Source organism: Delphinapterus leucas, chromosome 8 (assembly GCF_059928025.1).
Source record: "Delphinapterus leucas isolate spDelLeu-1000000601 "Yukka" chromosome 8, BTC_Dleu_Yukka2, whole genome shotgun sequence".
Classification (NCBI taxonomy): Eukaryota; Metazoa; Chordata; class Mammalia; order Artiodactyla; family Monodontidae; genus Delphinapterus; species Delphinapterus leucas.
Genome location: NC_143136.1, coordinates 94,298,145 through 94,319,634, shown reverse-complemented (window position 1 = coordinate 94,319,634; position 21,490 = coordinate 94,298,145). Strand labels below are relative to the sequence as shown.

The following is a 21,490-nucleotide window of genomic DNA, read 5'->3' as shown; positions in this document are numbered from 1 at the left end:
ATGCAGACAGCTTTCTTTCTAGCCTGTGTGCTTAATTCTTTTTATTGTCTAATTAGGGCCATCAGAAGTTATTTTTGATGAATTACTAGATTAATTCTGAACTAGAGTTATCCTTTCTGGTTCTAGTAGTAAATATACACCATACTGGAATTTGGTGTCAAGTGACTGTATCATAATGGAATTGAAGGAGGGAGGTTGGAGTGTTGTTTTTCAGTTAAGCTAAATTATCTTAAAAAGTTTGTTTTGGATACAGAACCTGCATGCCCTCTATATTGAATACAACCAAATCCACCTTGAGACAGCCGTTCAGTAAGGTTGACAGTTGTACCTAGAATGCAGGATTAGGGTCAGATAATGTTTCTTGTATCGTTTTAGGGGAATATTTCATAATGCCATTTGCAGCAACATGGATGGACCTAGAGATTATCATACTAAGTGAAGTAAGTCAGAAAGAAAAAGACAGATACCATATGGTATCACTTATATGTGGAATCTAAAATATGACACAGGGCTTCCCTGGTGGCGCAGTGGTTGAGCGTTTGCCTGCCAATGCAAGGGACACGGGTTCGTGCCCCCATCCGGGAAGGTCCCACATGCCGTGGAGCGGCTGGGCCCGTGAGCCATGGTCGCTGAGCCTGCGCGTCCGGAACCTGTGCTCCGCAACGGGAGAGGCCACAACAGTGAGAGGCCCGGGTACCGCAAAAAGAAAAGAAAAATAAAATATGACACAAATCAACTTACCTATGAAACAGAAACAGACTCATAGACATATAGAGAACAGACTTGTGGTTGCCAAGGGGGAGGGGAGGACAGGGAGTTTGGGACTAGCAGATGTGTAAACTGTTATATGTAGAATGGATAAACAGCAAGGTCCTATTGTATAGCACAGGGAACTATATTCAATATTCTGTAATAAACCATAAAGGAAAAGAATATGAAAAAGTATGGATTGTATACCTGAATCACTTTGCTGTACATCAGAAACTAGCATAACATTGTAAATTGACTATATTTCAATTAAAAATATGGCAAAAAAAAATTTCAGGTTTTCTGCAAGCTTGAAAAGGGGACTTATCTCTCACTTTCCGGACTTCTCCCCCCCCACCTTAGTTTTACCTTTCACTGCTTTATTGTGGGCATTCTTCCTAGCAAACCAAGCTCTTACGTATATCATTTATTACTTACTGCAGTTTGAGACTTTTGGTACAGGCCATATATATCTTAACACAGGTTAACCCCACTTTAAAGAAACCCAGTGTATAAAAAGCATAGTTCTTGATATGTATGATACATGGTGATTATTCTCCTAATAAAAAGATTCAGAATTATAAATACCTTGCCAGGAACACATAAAACTTAGGTACAGTCTGAAAAACACTTTAAAAAAATTCAGTAATGCAGAGAATCATTCCTTACATTTTTCCTGTCGAGTTTGGGGCTATCTGTATTTGGAAGTTGCTGAGTTGGTATTTCTGCCTTGTAGTGGTGGTGCTGTGCTGTAATGACTATCTGTAATATCTCTCCAGTGGAAAGAATAGCTATGGGAGACTAGAGGACTTGTGGCACAAATCCTTTTTTATGGTTATGTTGTGTAAGTAAGAGGGCTGTTTGGAATTTTTAATTAAAATATTTTCCAATGAAGAAGTTGCTGTTTAATTGAAAATATTTGAATGCCAAAGGTTGATAAAGAAGCTTGCAGAACCTGTTAAGCAAATAAGTACTACAGATCTCATGTGACTTAAATTGATTTTACAAATTTGCTTTTCTTTTTCTGAAGCAATTTCTGATATCCAGTAATTCTGTGTACCATGTAGTGATGTTATTAGATTTGAGATCTTTATAATAATAATATTTTATTGTCATGTATTTTTTATAATTTTTAAAATTTATGAAATTTAACTATTTTCAGTTAAAAGCTACTCACAGATTCTGCTGTTGGTAGAGAAGGTGTTGGGGTTTTATTAGTGTGTGAAGAGGCATGGGATTTACTGTATATTCATGATTTTATATAGAGACTCATCTTACAGAAATTACTTGAAAATTACAATTTTGTAAGTCACTTGATAGTTAATATTCTAGGGGAATTTTCTTCTAAAGGAACACTGTGATAAATAGTTTATAAAATAATTTCCTCTTTGTTTATTCACTTACATATTTTTCCTTTTCCTTTTATTATGGGGAGGATAAATATAGGATCGAACTTTTAGATTAATGGGCAGAAAAAGGGAAAAAAGATCTGTGGTTAATAAACCTAATGGTAACTATTGAATACCATAAAGTAGATGTTTTTCCTTTTTTTTTTTTTGTTAAATACAGGGTATATTTACTTCTGGCACATGGGAAGAGAAATCAGATGAGATTTCATTTGCTGATTTCAAGTTCTCAATCACTCATCATTATCTTGTACAAGAATTCCCTGATAAAGAAGGAAAGGATGAAGTATTAGAAGGTAAGTTTGTACTACATATTTTTAAACTCTTGTAAGAGTGATTATAATTTTGAATTATGAATTTAGTTCTCTTAATTAAGTAGTATCCTCTGGAGATATTTTACGTATGCAGAGTCGTTTCACATCTGAAATAGAGTATGATCTTTGCAGAGGAAAAATTGCAGCATCATTTATTTTAAAATTAATTAAATCAGCACATATTTATTGAATGCCTGATATGTGCTCGGTACTCTGCTAAGCCCAACTGAAAAAAGTTTACATTCCAGTAGGGGAGATAAGGTCTATAAGTAAGTAACAATAATAAGAGGTAAAAAGTGGTAAGTGCCATCCCAAAGCACAAAGTCTTACTGGAGTTCAGAATAGGAAAGATCACTTTTAGTCCAGAGAGATTAGAGAAGATGTTATAGAGAATTAAGTAACTAAGCTGGGCTTTGAAGAATTTTTAAAAAGTTATTGATTAGTCAGTGTCATGTTTTGGATATACCCTAGACTTCAGAGTCAGATCAAGTGGATTAAAATTCTGGTTTTTCCACTTACTAGTTACTTGACCTTTCTAAATATGACTGATCTCATTTGTAAAATGGAGTAATACTACCTGGAGGGTAAATGGGAGGATTTAATAAGATACTGTACATAAGCACCTATCTCATGATTACTGATGTTTACCAGGCTCTTGTATAAGCATTGCAATTAGTATTCAAGTTAGCAAACATCATTTGCAGCTTAATAAAGAATTTTAAGAGTTAGTTTCTTCCCCAAAAAGGCATATATTTTATTTGCTAGGCATAATTTACAAACTTGCAAAGGCAACTTGATTTTATATTATTAATCATTTTAAGAGAAAGATCCATTTTAAGAGAGTTTTTTTTTTTTTTTTGCGGTACGCGGGCCTCTCACTGTTGTGGCCTCTCCCGTTGCGGAGCACAGGCTCCGGATGCGCAGGCTCAGCGGCCATGGCTCACAGGCCCAGCCGCTCTGCGGCATATGGGATCTTTCCGGACCGGGGCACGAACCCGTGTCCCCTGCATCGGCAGGCGGACTCTCAACGACTGCACCACCAGGGAAGCCCCTAGAATCAGTGTTTCTGAGATGAATAGATGAAGGAGACTGTGGTATGATGAGAGAAGGTGAATGGATTTAAGGTAGTTAAGGCATTATTGCTGCATGTGTATATGTATTGGGCAGTTTAAATTTGGTCGTGGTTGAAGCTGTAACTAATGGTAGAAGCTACAAGCAAACCATCAGCTCAGTTAATTTGGAGATACATGTTTAAAACGATTATCAGAGGTCAGAAGATTTGAACACCGGTCTTTTATTTATTGGAGTTGCTTATTGTTTTAATTAGAGCATCAAGTCATTAGTGTTCTACTATTCTTTTTTTCAAATTAACAAAATACAAATTTGCTCAGCAAGTATAGCTATACAGCAAAAGGAAATTGGTTTTTTTTTTTTGGCTGCACAGCGTGGCATGCGGGATCTTCCCCGACCAGGGATCGAACCTGCGCCCCCCACAGTGGAAGTGCGGAGTCCTAACCACTGGACCTCCAGGGAGGTTCCAGGAAATATTTTTATAAACATTATTCTTTATGCTTTGAATTTATTATGCATTTACGAGTGTAAGTAATGATCATTGATGTTAGTATCTTATTATGTATAGTAATGCATGTACTTACAGATATATGGGTTATAAAGGAGAAGCTGCGTAGTGGTTTTACAAGAATATTTAAGACGGCCAGGGGTGAGCAAAGGCTAGCCATGGGAGGTGGTATAGAGTTGACAGACTTCTAAGTATAATTTTGAAGAAAAGTAAAGACAAGGGCAGGCTAAGAAGAACAAATAAAACAAGGTTTTCTAGTAAGGAATGAGAAATTGTTTGAATCATGATTTGGAAGAATGGAAAATATAAACATGGGAATGATATATATATCAATATATATTTTTTTATGGACTGGTTTTTTTTTTTTTTTTTTTTTTTAAAGAAAAGGGAGAGAGCGAGAGACACTGGTCTTCCTCCAAAGCTTAGAGTTAGCCTTAGATACAAATCGTTAAGCAGTCGCAAAACTACATGGACTAGCAAGACATGTCATAGAATGATTTCTTTAAATCATGTGATAAAATTCTGCCTTAGAATGAACATACTCACTTTTTAATTATCAAATATTTCTGTAGATGTTATTCCACAATCTATGCAAGATTTGCTGTGTATGAATAATGACTTTCCTCCCAGAGCACATTGCCTGGTAAGATGGTAAGTATACATTTTACTCAGATAACTTTTAGTATGTATGTCAGGAAGGCCCCATGACTGACTCCAGGTTTGATGATTTTCTAGAAGTTCCCACTGGGCTCAGCATGTAGTTGCTCTTATTGCTAGGATTTCTTAGAGTGACAGCATGGAAAGCAAAATCAGCAAAGGGAAAAGGTGCCTTAGGCAAAGTTTGGAGGAAGTGCAAGTGTTTAAGAGTCCTTTCCTAATGGAGTCACAGAGGGCATATTCAGTTCCTTTAGCAACAAGTTGTGACAACACATATGAAACGTTTTCTACCGGAGAAGCTTGTTAAAGCCTCAGCTCTCAGGTTTTTAATTAGGGGCTGGTCACGTAGGCACCCTCTGACTGTTACATAACAAAAATTTCAGACTCCTAAAAGGAAAGCAGGTGTTCAGTATAAACCACTTTGTACAAACAGTTTAGGCACAATAACTCATCAGTTAGGGGAAATGGTGAGACCCCTCCACAAATCCAGGTTCCCAGGTACCAGCCAACGGGCAGCCTTAGAAGTAGGCCTTTCTGAGGATAGCAGTCATAGTCCGGCTGTTAAATCCTTTCTGAACAGTATGTGTCATAATCTAGCTTGTACCTAACTATAATTCTGATGACTAGCATAGAACGCTTAAATATCATAGGAAACTTAATATATATTGCTGAAAATTGAATTGACATAAAATGTTGATCTCAAACAGTTATGTGATAACATCAAAACTCCTTACGTCTGTTAAACTTTCTGAAGGTCTTTTAATCTTTTTTCAATTATTCTCAGCATCTCTTTATTTTGGAGAGGTTGGTGTTAAAACATACTACCATCAAAATGGCCCAAGTATGAGTATATGGTCAAGGAAGGAGACCTAGTTGAAGGAAGTTTATATACTGGTTTTAAATTATTCTGTTGGTGTGAGTTGGTCTTTTGATTTTTTTATTAAAGAATTTCTAAGGAAAGGGAAAATGACAGTATCTGTGTTTGTTTCTTTTTTCTTCATTCCATTGTGATTACTATATCAAGTAGATTATGTAGCACTAAAAAGAAGAAAACTATTTGCAAGTGCAATAAACTGGTTAATGTTTCACAAATAGTCCTGTTATTTTAATCTGATCTTTTAAAAACTGTGAACTTAACTACAAAAGGAATTTAATGAATAAATTACCCATTTAATTTAATCCATCTAGATTCTTTTATCTTTTAAAATGTGAATACATACATTTAACATGACAAAATATGTCAGAAGGCAGCTTGTATCACAGAGCATGCATTTATGTGCATTCATTCATTCAGCATTAATTGACCATCTACTGTTTGGTCAGACACTGAATTAGACAAACTGATGTTTAATTTCTAGCTCAAGTACTTATTATCTCAGCAACTTTGGGCAAGTTATTTAATTTCTCTGATTTGGTTTCTGCATTGGTAAAGTAAGAATAATAAATAATACGTGCCTTTGAGAGTAACTGTGAGGATTTAATAAGATAATAACCATAGTGCATATATCAAAATCTCACTGCTGTTATATAATTTCTGTTCAGCTTTTTAATATATATTTCAAAAAAGTGTATTTGACAAGTAGTCCATAGTTAAATATTCATTGAATAAATACATGAAACCTTTCTATGTATGAAATTAATAAATCACTTGTTAGTGATTTCTTTATGTATTAACGAAAGTCACTTGTTAGTAGTTTTTTTTAAAATAAATTTGTTTTATTTATTTTTGGCTGTGTTGCATCTTCGTTGCTGCACGAGGCCTTTCTCTAGTTGCAGCAAGCGGGGGCTACTCTTTATTGCAGAGGACAGGCTTCTAATTGTGGTGGCCTCTCTTGTTGCAGAGCACAGGCTATAGGTGCGTGGGCTCAGTAGTTGTGGCTTGCGGGCTCTAGAGCGCAGGCTCGGTAGTTGTGGCGCATGGGCTTAGTTGCTTCGCGCCATGTGGGATCTTCCTAGACCAGGGCTTGAACCTGTGTCCGCTGCATTGGTAGGTGGATTCTTTTTTTTTTTTCTTTTTTGCGGTGGGTGGGCCTCTCACTGTTGTGGCCTCTCCCGTTGTGGAGCACAGGCTCCGGAAGCACAGGCTCAGCGGCCATGGCTCACAGGCCTAGCTGCTCCGCAGCATGTGGGATCTTCCCGGACCGGGGCACAAACCCGTGTCCCCTGCATCGGCAGGCGGACTCTCAACCACTGCGCCACCAGGGAAGCCCTGGTAGGTGGATTCTTAACCACAGTGCCACCAGGGAGCTCCCAGTAGTTTTTTTTTTAATATTCCCATTTGCTTTTTAAACATTTTATTTTTAAAATTAGCATAAAGTAAATTGACCTTTTGTTTTTGGTGAACAGTTCACTGAACTTTAACACATGTATAGGTTCTTTTTGTTTTTCCCTTAACATCTTTATTGGAGTATAATTGCTTTACAGTGGTGTGTTAGTTTCTGCTTTATAACAAAGTGAATCAGTTATACATATACATATGTTCCCATATTTCTTCCCTCTTGTGTCTCCTTCCCTCCCACCCTCCCTATCCCACCCCTCTAGGTGGTCACAAACCACCAAGCTGATCTCCCCGTGCTATGCGGCTACTTCCCACTAGCTATCTATTTTACGTTTGGTAGTGTATATATGTCCATGTCACTCTCTCAGGTTGTCACAGCTTACCCTTCCCCCTCCCCATATCCTCAAGTCCATTCTCTAGTAGGTCTGTGTCTTTATTCCCATCTTACCCCTAGGTTCTTCATGACCTTTTTTTTTTTTCTTAGATTCCACATATATGTGTTAGCATACGGTATTTGTTTTTCTCTTTCTGACTTACTTCACTCTGTATGACAGACTCTAGGTCCATCCACCTCACTACAAATAACTCAGTTCGTTTCTTTTTATGGCTGAGTAATATTCCATTGTATATATGTGCCACAACTTCTTTATCCATTCATATGTCGATGGACACTTAGGTTGCTTCCATGTCCTGGCTATTGTAAATAGAGCTGCAATGAACATTTTGGTACATGACTCTTTTTTTTTTTTGTGGTACGCGGGCCTCTCACTGTTGTGGCCTCTCCCGTTACGGAGCACAGGCTCCGGACATGCAGGCTCAGCGGCCATGGCCCACAGGCGCAGCCACTCCGCGGCATGTGGGATCCTTCTGGACTGGGGCACAGACCTGCGTCCCCTGCATTGGCAGGCGGACTTTCAACCGCTGCGCCACCAGGGAAGCCCACGTGACTCTTTTTGAATTATGGTCTTCTCAGGGTATATGCCCAGTAGTGGGATTGCTGGGTTGTATGGTAGTTCTATTTGTAGTTTTTTAAGGAACCTCCATACTGTTCTCCATAGTGGCTGTATCAATTTACATTCCCACTAACAGTGCAAGAGTGTTCCCTTTTCTCCACACCCTCTCCAGCATTTATTGTTTCTAGATTTTTTGATGATGGCCATTCTGACCTGTGTGAGATGATATCTCATTGTAGTTTTGATTTGCATTTCTCTAATGATTAATGATGTTGAGCATTCTTTCATGTGTTTGTTGGCAATCTGTATATCTTCTCTGGAGAAATGTCTATTTAGGTCTTCTGCCCATTTTTGGATTGGGTTGTTTGTTTTTTTGTTACTGAGCTGCATGAGCTGCTTGTAAATTTTGGAGATTAATCCTTTGTCAGTTGCTTCATTTGCAAATATTTTCTCCCATTCTGAGGGTTGTCTCTTGGTCTTGTTTATGGTTTCCTTTGCTGTGCAAAAGCTTTGAAGTTTCATTAGGTCCCATTTGTTTATTCTTGTTTTTATTTCCATTTCTCTAGGAGGTGGATCAAAAAGATTCTTGCTGTGATTTATGTCATAGATTGTTCTGCCTATGTTTTCCTCTAAGAGTTTGATAGTGTCTGGCCTTACATTTAGCTCTTTAATCCATTTTGAGTTTATTTTTGTGTATGGTGTTAGGGAGTGTTCTAATTTCATACTTCTACATGTACCTGTCCAGTTTTCCCAGCACCACTTATTGAAGAGGCTGTCTTTTCTCCATTGTATATTCTTGCCTCCTTTATCAAAGGTAAGGTAACCATATGTGCGTGGGTTTATCTCTGGGCTTTCTGTCCTGTTCCATTGGTTTATATTTCTGTTTTGTGCCAGTACCATACTGTCTTGATTACTGTAGCTTTGTAGTATAGTCTGAAGTCAGGGAGCCTGATTCCTCCAGCTCCGTTTTTCGTTCTCAAGATTGTTTTGGCTCTTTGGGGTCTTTTGTGTTTCCATACAAATTGTGAAATTTTTTGTTCTAGTTCTGTGAAAAATGCCAGTGGTAGTTTGATAGGGATTGCATTGAATCTGTAGATTGCTTTGGGTAGTAGAGTCATTTTCACAGCGTTGATTCTTCCAATCCAAGAACATGGTATATCTCTCCATCTATTTGTATCATCTTTAATTTCTTTCATCAGTGTCTTATAATTTTCTGCATACAGGTCTTTTGTCTCCTTAGGTAGGTTTATTCCTAGATATTTTATTCTTCTTGTTGCAATGGTAAATGGGAGTGTTTTCTTAATTTCACTTTCACATGTTTCATCATTAGTTTATAGGAATGCCAGAGATCTCTGTGCACAAATTTTGTATCCTGCTATTTTACCAAATTCATTTATTAGCTCTAGTAGTTTTCTGGTAGCATCTTTAGGATTCTCTATGTAGAGTATCAGGTCATCTGCAAACAATGACAGCTTTAGTTCTTCTTTTCCAATTTGTATTCCTTTTATTTCTTTTTTTCCTATGATTGCTGTGGCTAAAACTTCCCAAGCTATGTTGAATAATATTGGTGAGAGTGGGCGACCTTGTCTTGTTCTTGATCTTAGTGGAAATGGTTTCAGTTTTTCACCATTGAGAATGATGTTGGCTGTGGGTTTATCATATATGGCCTTTATTATGTTGAGGAAAGTTCGCTCTATGCCTACTTTCTGCAGGGTTTTTTTCATAAATTTTGTCGAAATCTTTCTCTGCATCATTTGAGAGGATCGTATGGTTTTTCTCCTTCAATTTGTTAATATGGTGTATCACATTATTGATTTGCATATATGGAAGAATCCTTGCATTCCTGGAATAAACCCTACTTGATCATGGTGATGGTCCTTTTAATGTGCTGTTGGATTCTGTTTGCTAGAATTTTGTTGATTTTTGCATCTATGTTCATCAGTGATATTGGCCTGTAGTTTTCTTTCTTTGTGACATCCTTGTCTGGTTTTGGTATCAAGGTGATGGTGGCCTTGTAGAATGAATTTGGGAGTGTTCCTCCCTCTGCTATATTTTGGAAGAGTTTGAGAAGGATAGGTGTTAGCTCTTCTCTAAATGTTTGATAGAATTCGCCTGTGAAGCCATCTGGTCCTGGGCTTTTGTTTGTTGGAAGATTTTTAATCACAGTTTCAATTTCAGTGCTTGTGATTGGTCTGTTCATATTTTCTGTTTCTTCCTGGTTCAGTCTCAGCAGGTTGTGCATTTCTAAGAATTTGTCCATTTCTTCCAGGTGTCCATTTTATTGGCATAGAGTTGCTTCTAGTAATCTCTCATGATCCTTTGTATTTCTGCAGTATCAGTTGTTACTTCTCCTTTTTCATTTCTAATTCTATTGATTTGAGTCTTCTCCCTTTTTTTCTTGATGAGTCTGGCTAATGGTTTATCAATTTTGTTTATCTTCTCAAAGAACCAGCTTTTAGTTTTATTAATCTTTGCTGTCGTTTCCTTCATTTCTTTTTCACTTATTTCTGATCTGATCTTTATGATTTCTTTCTTCTGCTAACTTTGGGTTTTTTTTGTTCTTCTTTCTCTAATTGCTTTAGGAGCAAGGTTAGGTTGTTTATTTGAGATGTTTCCCGTTTATTAAGATAGGATTGTATTGCTCTAAATTTCCCTCTTAGAACTCTTTTGTTGCATCCCATAGGTCTTGGGTCGTCGTGTTTTCATTGTCATTTGCTTCTAGGTATTTTTTGATTTCCTCTTTGATTTCTTCAGTGATCTCTTGGTTATTAAGTAGTGTATTGTTTACCATCCATGTGTTTGTATTTTTTTACAGATCTTTTCCTGTAATTGATATCTAGTCTCATAGCATTGTGGTCAGAAAAGACAATTGATACAATTTCAATTTTCTTAAATTTACCAAGGCTTGATTTGTGACCCAAGATATGATGTACCCTGGAGAATGTTCCATGAGCACTTGAGAAAAATGTGTATTCTGTTGTTTTTGGATGGAATGTCCTATAAATATCAATTAAATCCATGTTGTTTAATGTATCATTTTAAGCTTGTGCTTCCTTATTTATTTTCATTTTGTATGATCTGTCCTTGGTGAAAGTGGGGTGTTAAAGTCCCCTACTATGATTGTGTTACTGTCGATTTCCCCTTTTATGGCTGTTAGTATTTGCCTTACTTATTGAGGTGCTCCTATGTTGGGTGCATAAATATTTACAATTGTTATATCTTATTGGATCGATCCCTTGATCATTATGTAGTGTCCTTCTTTGTGTCTTGTAATAGCCTTATTTTAAAGTCTATTTTGTCTGATATAAGAATTGCTACTCCAGCTTTCTTTTGATTTCCATTTGCATGGAATATCTTTTTCCGTCCCCTCACTTTCAGTCTGTATGTGTTCCTAGGTCTGAAGTGGGTTTCTTGTAGACAGCATATATACGGGTCTTGTTTTTGTGTCCATTCAGCCAATCTGTGTCTTTTGGTGGGAGCATTTAGTCCATTCACATTTAAGGTAATTATCGATATGTATGTTTCTATTCCCATTTTCTTAATTGTTTTGGCTTTGTTATTGTAGGTCTTTTCTTTCTCTTGTGTTTCTTGCCTAGAGAAGTTCCTTTAGCATTTGTTGTAAAGCTGGTTTGGTGGTGCTGAACTCTCTCAGCTTTGCTTGTCTGTAAAGGTTTTAATTTCTCCATCAAATCTGAATGAGATCCTTGCTGGGTAGAGTAATCTTGGTTGTAGGTTTTTCTCCTTCATCACTTTAAATATGTCCTGCCAGTCTCTTGTGGCTTGCAGAGTTTCTCCTGAAAGATCAGCTGTTAACCTTATGGGGATTCACTTGTGTGTTATTTGTTGTTTTTCCCTTGCTGCTTTTGATATGTTTTCTTTGTATTTAATTTTTGATAGTTTGATTAATATGTTTCTTGGCGTGTTTCTCCTTGGATTTATCCTGTATGGGACTCTCTGTGCTTCCTGAGCTTGATTAATTATTTCCTTTTCCATATTAGGGAAGTTTTCAACTGTAATCTCTTCAAATATTTTCTCAGTCCCTTTCTTTTTTTCTTCTTCTTCTGGGACCCCTATAATTCGAATGTTGGTGCGTTTAATGTTGTCCCAGAGGTCTCTGAGACTGTCCTCAGTTCTTTTCATTCTTTATTCTCCTCTGCAGTAATTATTTCCACTCTTTTATCTTCCAGGTCACTTATGCGTTCTTCTGCCTCAGTTATTCTGCTATTGATCCCTTCTAGAGTATTTTTCATTTCATTTATTGTGTTGTTCATCACTGCTTGTTTCCTCTTTAGTTCTTCTAGGTCCTTGTTAAATGTTTCTTGTATTTTCTCTATTCTATTTCCAAGATTTTGGATCATCTTTACTATCATTATTCTGAACTCTTTTTCAGGTAGACTGCCTATTTCCTCTTCATTTGTTAGGTCTGGTGGGTTTTTACCTTGCTCCTTCGTCTGCTGTGTTTTTTTCTGTCTTCTCATTTTGCTTATCTTACTGTGTTTGAGGTCTGTTTTTCACAGGCTGCAGGTTCATAGTTCCTGTTGTTTTCGGTGTCTGTCCCCAGTGGCTAAAGTTGGTTCAGTGGGTTGTGTAGGCTTCCTGGTGGAGGTGACTATGCCTGTAGTTTGGTGGATGAGGCTGGATCTTGTCTTTCTGGTGGGCAGGTCCACGATTGGTGGTGTGTTTTGGGGTGCCTGTGGCCTTGTTACGATTTTAGGCAGCCTCTCTGCTAATGGATGGTGCTGTGTTCCTGTTTTGCTAGTTGTTTGGCATAGGGTGTCAAGCACTGTAGCTTGCTGATCGTTGAGTGAAGCTGGTTCTTGGTGTTGAGATGGAGATCTCTGGGAGATGTTTGCCATTTGAATTACATGGAGCTGGGTGGTCTCTTGTGGACCAGTGTCCTGAAGTTGGCTCTCCCACCTCAGAGGCACAGCATTGACTCCTGGCCTGAGCACCAAGAGCCTTTCATCCACACGGCTCAGTATAAAAGGGGTTAAAGGAGCAGCTGATTCGCGGACTCTGGCTCACTCAGGCCGGGGGGGATGGAGGGGTATGTGTGTGGGGTGAGCTTGCGGCGGCAGTAGCCAGCGTGACATTGCACCAGCCTGCGGCACGCCGTGCGTTCTCCCAGGCAAGTTGTCCCTGGATCTTTGGACCCTGGCAGTGGCAGGCTGCACAGGCTCCCAGGAGGGGAGGTGTGGACAGTGGCCTGTGCTTGCACACAGGTTTCTTTGGTGGCCGCAGCAGCAGCCTTAGCGTCTCATGCCCGTCTCTGGGGTCCCCGCTGATAGCCGTGGCTTGCGCCCATCTCTGGGGCTCCTTTAAGCAGCGCTCTTAATCTCGTGTCCTCGCGCACCAGGAAACAAAGAGGGAAGGAAAAGTCTCTTGCCTCTTCAGCAGGTCCAGAATTTTTCCCAGACTCCCTCCCGGCTAACCATGGCGCACTAGCCCCCTTCAGGCTGTGTTCACGCCGCCAACCCCAGTCCTCTCCCTGGGATCGGACCGAAGCCCAAGCCTCAGCTCCCAGCCTCGCCCGCCCCGGCGGGGGAGCAGACAAGCCTCTCGGCCTGGTGAGTGCCGGTCGGCACCGATCCTCTGTGCGGGAATCTCTCCGCTTTGCCCCCCGCTCCCCTGTTGCTGTGCTCTCCTCCGTGGCTCCGAAGCTTTCCCCCTCCGCCACCCGCAGTCTCCGCCTGCAAAGGGGCTTCTAGTGTGTGGAATCCTTCCTCCTTCACAGCTCCCTCCCACTGGTGCAGGTCCCGTCCCTATTCTTTTGTCTCTGTTTTTTCTTTTTTCTTTTGCCCTACTCAGGTACGTGGGGAGTTTCTTGCCTTTTGGGAGGTCTGAGGTCTTCTGCCAGCGTTCAGTGGGTGTTCTATAGGAGCAGTTCCACGTGTAGATGTATTTCTGATGTATCTGTGGGGAGGAAGGTGATCTCTGAGTCTTAGTCTTCCGCCACCTTCTCAAATCACCTCCATGTATAGGTTTTTTAAAATTGCTACCACAGTCAGAATGTAGAACAGTTCTGTAACCTCCCCCAAACTCCTCTTCTCTGTTATAATGCTGGCAGTCACTGATATGTTCTGAATCACTATAGTTTTGTCCTTTCAGGAGTGTCATAGAGATGGACTCAAAGAGTAATCATGTGAGACTGGCTTCTTTCACTCAGCATAATGCTTTTGAGATCCTTTGAAGTAATTTTTTATCAATAGTTTTATCCTTTTTATTGCTGAGTAGTATTCTGTTTTAAGGATATACCACAGTTTAATCATTCACCTGTTGAGGGGTAGTAGGATTGTTTCTAAGATTGGACATTTATGAATAGAGCTGCTGTAAATATTTTTGTATAGATCTTTTATATGAAAATATAGTTTCAGTTTACTTGGGTAGATATCTAGGGTGGGATTAAGTCATATGGTGAGTGTATATTTAACTTTATAAGAAACAGCCAAACTGAGTTCCAGAGTGACTGTACCATTTTGCATTCTCATCAACAATGTATGAGAGTTTCAGTTGCTCTGTATCCGCGGTAGTACTTGGTGTCAGTTATTTTAGTTTTAGCCACTCTAATAGGTATGTTGTGATATCTCATGCTAGTTTTAATTTGAATTTTGAATATCTGTCATGTGTTTATTTGCCATCGTATATACTCTATGGTGAAGTGTCTGTTCAAGTCTTTTGTCTACTTTTTAATTGGGTTGTTTTCTTACTGCTGTGTTTTGAGAGTTCTTTATATATTCTGAATACACATGTTTACTCTGGACAGTAGTTTATCTTTTCATTCTCTTACTAGTGTCTTTTCCAGAATAAAAATTTTAAATTTGATGAAGTTCAGTTTATTAGATTTTTACTTTATGGATCATGCTTTAGTGCCATGTCCGAGAACACTTGCACAAGGTCACAAAGCCTTTCTTCTATTTGATAAAAATATATAAACTTAAAAAATTTTTTGACTTATTTTAGATTTATGAAAAGTTATAAAGATAGTACAGACTGTCCCAGGATACCCTTCACCCAGTTTTCCCTACTGTTAACAGTTTATGTTACCATGGTATGTGTGTCAAAACTGAGAAACTGGGCTTCCCCGGTGGCGCAGTCGTTGAGAGTCCACCTGCTGATGCAGGGGACACGGGTTCGTGCCCCGGTCTGGGAAGATCCCACATGCTGCGGAGCGGCTGCGCCCGTGAGCCATGGCCGCTGAGCCTGCACGTCTGGAGCCTGTTGCTCCGCAACGGGAAAGGCCACAACAGTGAGAGGCCCGTGTACTGAAAAAGAAAAACAAACAAACAAACTGAGAAACCAACAGTGGTACATTATTATTAGTTAAACTTTATTTAACTAGTTTTTCCACTAACATCCATTTTCTGTTCCAAGATCTAATCTGGGATACCTCATTGCATGTAGTTATATCTCCTTAGTTTCTTTAGTCTCCGTTCTGTGAAAATTTGTCTTTCCTCATTTTTCATCACTTTGAGCTTTTGAGGGGTACTAGTCAGGTATTTTGTAGAATCTCCTTCAATTTGGGTGTGTGTCTTTTTAAAAACTTTTTAAAGTAAGAAAAATTATTTTATGGTTACACGTGGGTTATGACTTTTGGAGAGAATACCATAGAGGTGAAATGCCTTTTTATCATATCATATCAGAAGGTCATGTTATCATCATGACTTAGTCACTGGTGATATTAATTTGATCACATTGTCAATTCTGTGTTTTATTCTAAAAGTTTTACATTTTATATTTAGAGCTATTATCCATTTCAAGTTAATTTTTGGATAAGATTCTTTTTTTTGCATGCGGATGTTTACTTGTGCCAACCTCATTTGTTGAAGAGTTTCCTTTCATCATTGACTTACTTTTGCACCTTTGTGCAAGATCGTTTGGCCATATTTGTGTGGGTTTGTGTCTTGGTTGCTATAGTTTTGTAATGTCTTTAAATTAGGTAGTGTGATTCCTTCAAATTTTTTTAAAAAAATTTTCAAAGTTGTTTTGGCTACTCTAGCTCCTTTGCTTTTCTATTTAAATTTTAGAATTGGTTTATCTATGTCTACAGAAAGTCCTGTTAGAATTTTGATTGGAATTGCTTTGAGTCTGTAGATCAGTTTGGTGGAGAATTGGTATGTTTACTATGCTAAGTCTTCCATTTTATGATCATGGTCTCTCCAATTATTTAGGTCTTCTTTGATTTCAGCAGACAGATCCTGTATATGTTTTGTTAAATTTGTATCTAATTACTGCTTTTTTGAAAGGAGCTATTGTAATGGTATTGTTTAAACATTTTTCATATCCAGCTCTTTGTTACTAGTATGTAGGAATATGACTAATTTTTGTGCATTGACCTTATATCCCATGACCTTACTAAATTCAGTTATTAGTTCTCGGAGGAGCTTTGTGATGTCTTTTGGATTTTCTTTGTAGACAGTCATGTTGTCTGTGCATAGGGGTAGTTTTATTTCTTCCTTTCCAATCTCTGTTTTTCTCCTTGCCTTTTTTTTTTTTTTTTTTTTGCGTTACGCGGGCCTGTCACTGTTGTGGCCTCTCCCATTGTGGAGCACAGGCTCCAGACGCGCAGACTCAGTGGCCATTGCTCATGGGCCTAGCCGCTCCGCGGCATGTGGGATCTTCCTGGACGGAGGCACGAACCCGTGTCCCCTGCATCGGCAGGCGGACTCTCAACCACTGCACCACCAGGGAAGCCTTTCCTTGCCTTTTAAACTGGCTAAGGCTCCAGTAAAATACTGAATAGGAATGATGAGAGTGGACGTCTTTGTCTTGCTCCTAATCTCAGAGGGAAAGCATTTAGTCTTTTACTATTAAATATGTTAGGTGTAGTTTTTTCATAGATGCTCTTTATTAGGTTGAGAATGTTCTATTCCTAGTACGCTGAGAGCTTTTATATGAATGGATGTTGAATTTTGTCAAGTGCATTTTCTGCTTGAATTGATATGATCATTTGTTTCTTGTTTCTTTTTTTTTCATTATTATTTGGCTGTGTTGGGTCTTTGTTGCTGTGCGCGGGCTTTCTCCAGTTGCGGTGAGAGGGGGCTACTCTTCGTTGCGATGCGTGGGCTTCTCATTGTGGTGGCTTCTCTTGTTGCGGAGCATGGGCTCTAGGCGCACGCGCTTCAGTAGTTGTGACTCGTGGGCTCAGTAGTTGTGGCTCTCAGGCTCTAGAGCGCAGGCTCAGTAGCTGTGGCGCACGGGCTTAGTTGCTCTGCGGCATGTGGGATCTTCCCGGACCAGGGCTCGAACCCGTGTCCTCTGCATTGGCAGGCAGATTCTTAACCACTGTGCCACCAGGGAAGTCCCTATTTGTTTCTTCTGTAGATTTTTAATATGGTGATTACATTGGTTGATTTTGGTAGATAGCTGTTTAGCTTTGCATCGCAAGATGAACTCTACTTCAGCTTCTTCGTGGTGTAATTTGTATTTGTGCTTATATGCATTGCTGAATTTGATATGCAGGTATTTGGTTGAGGACTTTAGTGTCTGTGTTAATAAGAAATATTGGCCTTTAGTTTTCCTATATTTTGATTTTGATGTCAGAGAAATGCTGGCCTCATAACATAAATTGGGAAGTATTTTGTTCACCTCTGTTTTCTGGAAGAAACTGTGTAAAATTGATGTTATCTTCTTTAATATTTGGTAGAATTTGCCATTGAAACCATCTGGGCCTGGAGTTGTTTTATTGAGGTGGCAGTCTCTTCTCAGATCCAGGCCTTAAGGAGAAGTTGTAGTTCCAGTTCCTTGCCTCATGTACACCCATATCCCTGAGGGGCCATTCAAAACGTTAAAACCTGTGTACTGATTTGGATTGATGGAAAGTCCGTGCACAGACAATGCTTGATTAAATATAAAGGATACAGAAGGAAACTGATGTGTTTAGGGTACTTTGTAGAGAGATTGGTAACATCATCAGAAAAAATATGCAGCTTCTTACTCTCAGTCCCTCATAAGCAAGGGGTGCCAATATCTGAGTCATATTATACTTTTGGAAGCATAGTTTCGAGACCTAGCCTTATTTATATTTATTATGAGGCTCGGGCAATTTAGACATAACCTAGCCTGGATACATGCCAAAGACAGCTTCCGTTGGGCTGGTTATACCTTATCAGTCTCAGAGTGATATAATTCATATTATTTATGTGAATTTAGCTAAGCTAAATATGTGGTATTCTCAGACATAAACACACTTTTCTTCCATCACTCTCTGTCTAGTCTATCAAAGCACCTTCAGTTTTGCAGACAGCTTTGTGAGCCATACTAATAGGCTTTTAGCATCTGAAAGGCTTATCCTGTAAAATCCCAATCCCTAGTCCCTAGCTGTGAGGGCCTATATCCAGAGTTGATAATCCCCTGGGTTTTTTCAGAGTCACCTTTGCATGCTTACTTCTGCCATTCAGTTCCCTCTTTGTTTCTGTGACTCAGGAATCTCCTCTTTATTCTTTCAAGTTCAGCTGTGTATTTCAAAAACATTATCATGTCTTATTAGGTATTTTGGTGTGTTTGGGGGGAAGGAGGACCTGTGTCATGTCAATCTGCTGTATCACTTCCATTTTTTAAATTTGATTTTTCTTAAAGGTTAGAAGACCAACAACCATCTTTTGAGAACTATTTGAAAATTAGACATATTAAAAGTATGTGTGTTTTCTTTTATTCAGCAAACATTCTTTTTAAACACTTACTATGAGCCAGGTACTGGGATATGAAAGATAAAATGTGGTCCCTGCCTCAGTGAGCTTTGGGATTAGAAGAGGGATAGAGACAAGGGAACAAATGGCAACACTGTTGGTAAGTGCTCTCATGGAGGGCAGCACAGGGCTTGATGTAAACTCAGGAGATACTGCCTTTCTAGACAGATCAAGTCAGGAAAATGTTTCCAGAAGAGGTGATGCCTTACCTGAATCCTGCAAGGCAAGTGAGAATAAGCCAGGTGAAGTTAGATGAAAAGATATTCAAGGCCGAAGAAGAGCATCAGTAGACGTGATGATGCCTAAATGAACTTGAAACCTGCGAGTAGTTTGGTAAGCCTGGAGTATGGCAGCTGAGTGTGGAGAATGGCAAAAGATGAGGTGGTGTCTGTGTATTTGGAGCCTAATGTGAACTGGGCATCTTAAGAAGATGTCATAATGTTCGCATACTTATGTTTTTTTTACAGAAATTTAAAATTATAATTGTTAAAAATAAAAATTCTTAAAATTTTCAAGGATACAAATTAATCACCATGGTTCTTAGCAACTGAAGAATAAGATACACAGAAGTTTTCACCTATAAATATTTCATTCTTTTAATTGAACTAAAGTTAATAAAGCAGACACTGAAAATTTGAGGTACTATGCAAAATATTTATACCATACATAATACAGTTAGTAAAGATTGACCCTGTCAGAATGAGAAAAACTTAACATATGATTAATCAAAATTCTATTAATCTATTAAAGATTCTGTTAATCTTTAGAAAATAGAACATTTATGTCAAATGCTGAATTTTGATGGTTTAAGTTTATCAATCTACACCTATTTTGATATATCCTAGTTTCAGTTTTTATATCAGGCATATGCCAGATTAGTTTTAAGCCTGTTTAACTTTTTAAAGGATATTTTATAAAACTGGTCTCAAGAAGATATGTGGGCATGATTGCTGCTGAACCTGGACTTGGGTCTGCACAGCACAGCCAATCAACTAAAACCGCGTTGTGGTGAAGTAAAGTGCATCATTTATTGCAATGTACCAAGCAAGGAGAATGGGCAGCTCATGCTCAAAAGACCCAACTCTGCGATGGCTTTCAGGGAAGGGTTTTCCAAGGCACCGCATGGTCCATGATCAGCTTGTGCTCTGTTCTTGGACTGGTTGGCATCAAGGTGAAGTTTCGCACATCATCAGTCTTCTGGCTCCAACCAGTTTGGGGTCTTCATGCTTGGGGTCGGCAGTTTTCATCTGGTGGGGGTCTGGTTTCTGTAAAAACAAGTTAGGAATGTGTGTCAGACCTTTATATCTTTCAGGGAACTGGGAGTTCAGTGACTCTGCTATATGGCTGATTTATAGTCTAAATTGTTAGCAGTTTCTTGGCCCAACATCTTTGCTTTGTTTCTACATGCTTACATTTCCTATTAACTCTTGAGCCAGCCTTTTGAGATTCAGGGGAGGTCTGGGAGACTAAAGCAAAAGCCTCTTGCTTCAAAAAACAGGGACACAAAGGCTTGTTTACAGTTTCACGATCAAGTTTTATAGTCTAGGCAAGGTAACTGTTCTTAATGATGTGATCTGTTGGCTGATTCTCTCTGCCTCCTTATATAACCTATCCTTTAAATACCTTCTAATGGCCTGATCCTGAAATCATCGTTAGAGATTTATTCCCTTCATTATTTGTTACTTATTAAAAGAAAATTAGCCCTAGAAATGACACAGACATTAGCCTTAGCAGACGTTTATGTCCAAAGGTAAATTTATGAGATACTTTTTGAGCAGAGGGTGTGGTGGCCAGGATAATGAACCTCTGTACCTCCTAAAGATGTCCACATCCTAGAACATGTGAGTATAGGTTATGTGGCAAGAAGGAATCAAGAGAGCAGATGGAATTAGGGTTGCTAATCAGCTGATTTTAAGATGGGGAGATTTTTCCTGGGTTATCTGGGTGGGCTGAGTATAATCACAAGAGTTCTTAAAAGTAGAAAAAAGAGGCAGAAGATAGTCAGTGTCAGAGTGTTGTGATGTGAGAATAACTTGGCCTGCTGTTCCTGGATTTGAAGATGGAAGAAGGTCATGAGCCAAGGAATGAAGGTAGCCCCTAGAAACTGGGAAAGGCAAGGAATGGATTCTCCCTTAGAGTCTCCAGAAGGAATATAGCCTTGCTGACACCTTGACTTAGCCTGGTGAGACTTGCGTCAGACTTCTAACTTATAGAACTGAAAGATAATAAATTTGTGTTTTTCTAAGCTGCCAAGTTGGTGGTAATTTGTTATAGCAGCTATATGAAAATAATACAAAAAGTGAGAGCATAAATGTTATATGCCTGAGGAGACTTTACTGAGATTAGAAAAATACACTGAGAGTACAGCTAGATTTAACTGAGGACAGATTTTTGTCTCTGATTTTGCCTTTGTCTAGACTGGTCTTTGGGCTTTCACCTTCAATCACACTTCATTGGTCACCACAAAGAAACAGCAACAGCGTAAGCAACAGTCCATAAGAAATCTTGTCAGCTGTGTAGTTGAATAATTACGATAGCTTTTTAAAAAAAGATTCATATTTGTGATTTTAATGTATTTTTTTTCCAGTCCTAGAAAGAGATACGTGTAAAAGAACCTGATAGTTTTGAAAGAATGGTATTTAGCCCTAAGGACCTGTAAAATGTTCTTATTCTTTCAGAAGCAAACGTTTAGAGGACTTCCGGTAACTGTGACATGAAGAATTGTCAATTCCTCTCTGGAAAAAAAAAGTGTGAAAAAAAAAGTATGAAACTGGAAAAAAAAATAATCAAAACAACCATTTCAAGGCACTAGAGGCAAATTTAGGAGCATTTATTCTTGAACAACTGCTAGAGTTTAGGTAAGAGTAGAGG

At 38.8% G+C, this 21,490-nt stretch overlaps 1 protein-coding gene across 8 annotated transcripts in view; it reads left to right on the top strand.

The window, feature by feature from the left end:
* The window catches only part of RAB3GAP1 (RAB3 GTPase activating protein catalytic subunit 1), a 124,677-nt gene that overhangs the window by 38,290 nt on the left and 64,897 nt on the right, over positions 1-21,490 (top strand). For 3 of the 8 annotated variants that reach the window (XM_022569599.3, XM_089916052.1, XM_089916047.1), the window contains exons 4-5: positions 2,317-2,449; positions 4,619-4,697. The exons of 1 other annotated variant lie outside the window; for it this stretch is intronic. In XM_022569599.3, coding sequence (XP_022425307.2) covers positions 2,317-2,449; positions 4,619-4,697 — 212 coding nt within the window. 4 more of the 8 variants (XM_089916048.1, XM_089916049.1, XM_089916050.1 and 1 more) reach the window with 4 other exon arrangements.